At 33.2% G+C, this 6,814-nt stretch overlaps 1 protein-coding gene across 3 annotated transcripts in view; it reads right to left on the reverse strand.

The window, feature by feature from the left end:
- Positions 1-2,268: 2,268 nt before the first annotated feature.
- SCN9A (sodium voltage-gated channel alpha subunit 9) overlaps positions 2,269-6,814 on the reverse strand; it is a 166,617-nt gene continuing 162,071 nt past the window's right edge. For all 3 annotated transcript variants that reach the window (XM_012808458.1, XM_003795149.2, XM_012808459.1), the window contains 3 exons: positions 6,549-6,653; positions 6,155-6,425; positions 2,269-3,461 (listed from right to left, as the gene is read on the reverse strand). In XM_012808458.1, coding sequence (XP_012663912.1) covers positions 2,269-3,461; positions 6,155-6,425; positions 6,549-6,653 — 1,569 coding nt within the window. The remainder of the gene's footprint in view (positions 3,462-6,154; positions 6,426-6,548; positions 6,654-6,814) is intronic.

Consider the following 6,814-nt stretch of genomic DNA (forward strand, 5'->3'; position numbering starts at 1 on the left):
TTTGTCATTTTTTTAAATGCTAAGAGAAATTCTGTTGAGGAACCATTTGTCAATATTTCTTATCTTTCATAAAAACCAGGCAATGTAAAAACATTAATAGTAAATCATACATAAACCTGCCCCCCAAACATTTTTTCATACTGTGTTATATGAATATTCACAATACAGTTTTATTTATATGGATTTAGAGTAATGAGGATGGATTAATTTCAAATTTAAGGTTATGTTAATTGCTTAATTCCCTTTGTATTAAAAATCTTACAAATGTAGTATATTACATGGGTTGCTAATGACATTGTCAAAATCTGTTTTCAACAGGCTTAGCAGGATGTGATGCAATGTTTCACACAGTTTAGGAAAACACTGCATGGTACCTTTCATAGTAAATAAAAACTGGTTCAAATGACCTAAGGTAATTCATTAAACAGTGGCATAAAGAATCTTTGGATGTAGACTTAATTTTGCACATACCTTATGACGGATATCTAGAAGTAAGAATCTCCTATATGAATGTTGCAAAATACACCCCATTTAAAAACATTCTATACTTGTTGTTTTGTTCTCTGCCCACATTTCTATATGTGTGTTTAAATGTTCTTTCTTTTCAGTTAGGCAGAACAGCAAAAAATGTGTGCTTCAAGCACTAATATAACTTTTCAATGTAAAAAAATGGTGAAATATATTTTATACATTTATTTCAAAAACTCTCACAGAATCTTTCAGATAAAACTGCTTTCTACTTCTCTAGCTCAGTTTTGGCCGTGCATGTAGAAGAAACATGTCCTATTTCTGAGTAAACTCATGAAAAATGTATTGGGGCCACTTCTTTTCAAATTATTATTAGTGAAACTTTTATTAAAAAACACAGACCTTCAATCCTTGGTAAAATGACAATAGCTAATAAAAAATGGCTACGTGCTTGATAAACTATAAGCCCGGGCTACTTTACTGACTAATGCAAACTATACTTTAAATCGTGAGAATTATGGGAGAAAGTGATGTCCTCATTGTATAGATGAAAGGAAAGAGATCCAAAAGGATTATTTCCATAACTTAGGACAGTAAATTGGTGGCAAGAAAGTCAATTGGCAAGAATCCCTATTTCAATGTTCTTTCATTCTATTAAACATAAGTATGTGTTGAAAGCCTGCTGTATATTATGACTTGAACTTTTGACAAACACAGTCAGGATGGTATTCAGGTGATGCAGTAAATACTGTGCCCAAGTCACCTGCTCATACATGTACTGTGGCCAAACCACTAACTGCCTATCAGCAAGCATTTCATGGAAGAGAAACATCAACTTTGCTTACAGCTATACTATATGATGACTAAACAATACTGCATGAGAAAGTAGGGGTTGTGATGAAAGAGATTAAGAGTTAGGCCATTATCAGTAGTTTGGGGCAGCACAGTCCAGGTTAGATTACATAAATACTAGTAAATAGAGCTTTGTCAATTTCTCAATTATCTTCATTTTTTTCTTTTGTGGAATTTATATGTACTTAGAATGATTTCTCAGGTTCATGGATATTATCTGATCAAAGAGGGATATACAAAAAGACTATGAAACAATAAATATCCTGGTTGGTGTGTGGGTCAAGATGAATGAAAGATATTTGTTGAAATGAACAGCCTACATGGTTTTAATCCCATGGCATGTTGACAGGCACATATAAATGGGTTCTGGTGCAATGTAGAATGAATTGAAGCACCTCAAAATATAGGATAACCTCTCTACATGAATAGAAAAGTCATGCTTCCTAATAACAACATATTTTAACTAAACATTCATTACTGATGTTCATTTTTCTATCAAGCATTTCATTGCAAAGCCAAAGCCAAGGCAAAATACTTTTATTGATTTCCAAATAATAGATATTTTTTATTTGTGGTGTGTGTGTGTGTGTGTGTCTGGATTTTTGTATTTACATGATGAACAGGAATAATTATAATCTGGTGAGTAAGGGTGACAATGCAAATGTATAAATTTTCTACATGATCTTCTATTAAACACAGAAAAGTTAAATCACCTTGGTTTGCTATAATCAATAATCCCTACAGAGTTACTCTTCCAATTCTTATAGTTATCAATGCAAAAATAGCCATCTGCTAAAGCTGCCCACCTATCTTAGAGAATGAGAGCTAGTGACTGCACTGCCTTTGAGAATATCTTGATAAAAAAGGTTTTGGCATAGACTCCTTCAAGAGTCTTAACACAAATAAACCACTTTTAGAAAGTGTAAACAATATGTTAAAAATGAAAATCTACTTTTTTCTTTCCTTGCCATCTTTTCCTTTGTCTTCCTTTTCTGTTCTGTCTTTCTCATATTTCTCTCTGTCTGGCTTTGTTACACTATCGTATGAAGGAGGGGAGATGGTGGAAGGAGTTGCATCTGTGTTTTCCAGACTCGAGTTCTTATTAACATTATCTAACACCATATCTTCTTTACTAGGAAAATCCTCATCTCTGTCTCCATCTTTTATGTATACACTTGATATATTTTTGACATTTTTCTGTAAGCAATAACGTCTGTAAGCCCGCTGAATGACAATAGCAGACACATCCTCTTGTTTTCGTTTTAGCGTAGTTGTGATGGGTTCATAGGACACTTTAGAAGGATTTGCAGACATGAACCTTTCTTCCATCTGTGAACGAAGAGAATCCATTTCTCCACCTTCACCCAAAACACGCTTTGTGAAAGCAAATAAGATGTCAAGACAGTGGATCCGGTCGCCACTAACCATGGGTAGATCCATGGCAATGAGCTGGACTTTGTTTGGTTTTGCTATGAGAAGAGGAGGATCCAGAGCAGCTGCAAAGTCAGACAGTTTGCTATATTCTATAAATTGAGTTGCATCAGGATCAAACTTCTCCCAGACCTCGTAGAACATCTCAAAGTCATCCTCACTCAAAGGCTCAGTACTTTCTTCAGTAGCAACACTGAAGTTCTCCAGGATGACCGCGATGTACATGTTCACCACAACTAGAAAAGATATGATGATGTAACTGACAAAATAGAAGATCCCAACAGATGGGTTCCCGCAGTCTCCTTCAACTGAGCTTCCAAGATGAACCTTTTTTGGGTCACAGTCAGGTGGCTCGCTGTTGAGAATAGGGGCTAGCAATCCATCCCAACCAGCAGAGGTGGTAATTTGAAAAAGGCAGATCATGCTGTTGCCAAAGGTTTCAAAATTGAACATGTCATTAATTCCAGCTTCCTTCTTAACATAGGCAAAGTTGGACATTCCAAAGATGGCGTAGATGAACATGACCAGGAAGAGCAGGAGGCCGATGTTGAACAGGGCAGGGAGCGACATCATCAAAGCAAAGAGCAGCGTGCGGATCCCCTTTGCTCCTTTGATCAGACGGAGGATTCGGCCAATCCTGGCAAGACGGATCACACGGAACAGGGTGGGGGACACAAAATATTTTTTTATCAGCCCGGCAAGAAACATACCTATGTGGGGGGGAAGAAATAAAAATGAAATATGTAAATATCCATGCTACAGAAAATCATGACTCTAAACATTTTTACCTGTTATTTCTTACAAATTCAAGACTGTTATACTGAATGCAATTTCTTCACAAAAGATTAAGCAATTCTAAAGGAAAATGATTAGAATTGCCATTGTGACATTCTCCCCTGTTTACAAAGTTTATGAATCTTTTTTATTTACTTCACACTTTATATGTGGTGTACATATAGTTATAAGGATAATACCTATTCATGTAGAACATTTAAAGAACACAGTAAAATGCTGAAAAGGAAATATAAATCACCCAGAATGTCACCAACTATACTTGTTATCAGTTTTTGTTGAGGATCACTCTAGACACTTTTTTCTGTAAGCACATGCACACAAACACAGATACACACCCACATATGCACACAAACAAATGCAATCATGTCCATTTTCTTTGTAACCTGTTGTAATCACTTCATATGTCAGGGAGATGTTTTCATACATATTTTTATTTCAAATGAAATAAAATAATTTCTTATACTTTTCTAATGTCCTGTCAAAATAACTACATATTGAAGAATAGCATTCATGCTATTTTCATTTTAGGCTGAAATGAATATCTAAATAGGTATATTTTTCCTAGTTGAATAACTATTTTATTGATAATATGTTAATATAAGTTAAATCAAAAGGTATATTTAAATTTTTTATATAATGCTAAAGCTATTGTCAGAAAGTCTGTACTAATTAACATTCCTCATAGTAGTATGTGAAAGTGCTCATAGCTATGTGATTACTAGTACTAGGTATTACCACCCTTCTTTATAATGTTTATCAGAAAATATTTATGACATTTTGAGAAAATCTGCTATTGTGATTTATTTGCATGTTTTGGAAAAAAATCCACATTTCTTCCTTGTATACTAGATATTTTGTATCCTTATTGGAGGTTTTAGAATTTCTCTCTGTTTTTGACCTTGTAGGGTTTTTGCCTATTTTTCTATTGGGGTGTTTGCTACTTTTTAAGGAAATTTAAAAAACTATTTTCTATTGAAATTAGTGTTCTATTCCTGGCCTTCACTGTTAGATAAAAATTTTCATTTTTTGTTTTTTAATATTTTTATGTAGTGAATTTTATCCTAACTTAAATCAATTGAGCTTTTATTTTTAAACATTTTTATTTAGCACCAATATTGTAATAGTCTTAACATCTAGCAACATACGCCATCACTCATCACTCTAACTTTTCTTCTAGATGAATTTTAGACTCACTTAGAGTTATATTATTAATTTATCACTCTGCTACATAAAAAATCATTTTATAATAATTATAAAAGAGAATTTTCTTCAAATATATTTTCTACTTTTTTGTCCATGTATAATTATTGTTAGTACATGTACTTTAAAGTTTCTAACTTCTGAACTGTAATTAAATCTCTTTTTAGTTGCTTTTCTTTCATTTTAAAGAATCTCATTATATGATGAAAATAAAGATAACATTCTCCAGCTCAGTGCCAGTAGCTCAGTGAGTAGGATGCCAGCCGCATACACTGAGGCTGGTGGGTTCAAGCCTGGCCCAGGGTCTGTGAAAACAACAGTGACAACTGCAACCAAGAAATAGCTGGGGATTGTGGCAGGTGCCTGTAGTCCCAGTGACTTGGGACACGGAGGCAAAAGAATCGCTTAAGCCCAGAAGTTTGAGGTTGCTATGAGCTGTGACACCATGACCCTCTACTGAGGGTGACAACTCTGTCTCAAAAAAAGAAAAAATAATAAAAGATGACATTCTCTGTGTTTAAAATGTACCTCTTTGTTTGCTAAATCTAATTGCATCAGCCAACACTTTTAAAAACAGAAGCGATGAAAAGATACTCTTTTCTTCTTTTAACTTAATGGAAATGAATTATTGTTAATAATGTGAAATTCCTTCCTAAATTTTAATTCATTTTCTTATATCTTAACTTTTAGTGATACCTCTGGGAATAATATTCTTTTTTAAAATGTTGATTATAATGCTTCACCTTTTGTTATGTGGCACTCAGTGTTGTGTTTCTAGGTTATGCAATTTTTAACCTTTTTAAACCAGTTTGATTATCTGCAGGTTTATATTAAAGGATCTTCAAAATCCCTCCCCATTTACTATTTATACTTTTAAAAATAAAAGTAATCTTAAAATACTGGGTAAGATATGTAAAGATAATGAAAAAAAAGAAAATAGAAAAGCAGCTACGATAATGAAAGAGGAAGAAGCATAAAATCATGACTGTGATTGGTTGAGAAATGATTGCCATTTCATAGACATGCCAAATATTAAGCCACTGAAATGTAACTTCTAGAGACCCCAACTTCCCTTTAAATTTTGGACAAATTTTCATAAAGAGTCACAGATATTCTGGCTATTGAAATTACCATTATTATTAGTCAAAGGACCTGAAGTGATTTCAGATTCTGCATTGGTTTTCCAAGAAACACTTACATTATGTAAACATGATAGCTAGCTTTGTGAAGGGTAATACTGGACACTAAACATCAACAAGTATAATGTCCTTCCAATGTTTTTAATGTTCCTTAACTCATCCATTTTACTCAAAAGCAAATTTATATTCAAGAATTTGGAAACTTCTCTTAGCAACCAGTGGAGTTTAGTTTTATTCAAAAATAAAATATGAATAATAAATGGTCTTACCCACAAAAGAGAGAATCACAACCACAAAATCAAAAATATTCCATCCTACAGTGAAGTAGTAGTGTCTAAGGGAGATCAGTTTGAGCACACATTCTCCAGTGAAAAGGGTGATAAAAACCACATTTATCCAGTATAAAACATTAGTCATTTCATCACTTTGATCCTCCTTTTCAACCATCATGGTTACCATATTGAGGCAGATAAGAACCATGATAGTGATATCGAAAGCTTGATTTGTTACTATATCAAATATACATCCTTGGAATTTGTTCTGCAAAGAAACAAGAATAATGAGGAATGTAGAATAAATTTTTCAAGTAGGACCCACAAATTAGAAGATGTTCACTAAAAAATAACATGAAAATTTCCACACTGAAGATAATTTTTACTTTACCCCTGGCCGAGGAATTGGCTTTTGTGGTTTCTTGGACCCCAACTTTTTCATTGCATTATAGTATTTCTTCTGTTCTTCTGTCATAAAGATGTCTTGACCTCCAAGGTAAATCAATCAAAAATAAATCTAGTTAAAACCAGAATTATTGGATAGATCTTTTTTTTCAGATCATTAAGACAGATTATAATATAGTAATATAGAAATAAAATACATTTTATGACATTAATGATAGCTATAAATAAAATTTGGGTCTTAATGGATTATAT

The sequence above is a fragment of the Otolemur garnettii genome, unplaced genomic scaffold (assembly GCF_000181295.1).
Source record: "Otolemur garnettii isolate 467f Iridium unplaced genomic scaffold, OtoGar3 scaffold00090, whole genome shotgun sequence".
In the NCBI taxonomy this organism is placed as follows: Eukaryota; Metazoa; Chordata; class Mammalia; order Primates; family Galagidae; genus Otolemur; species Otolemur garnettii.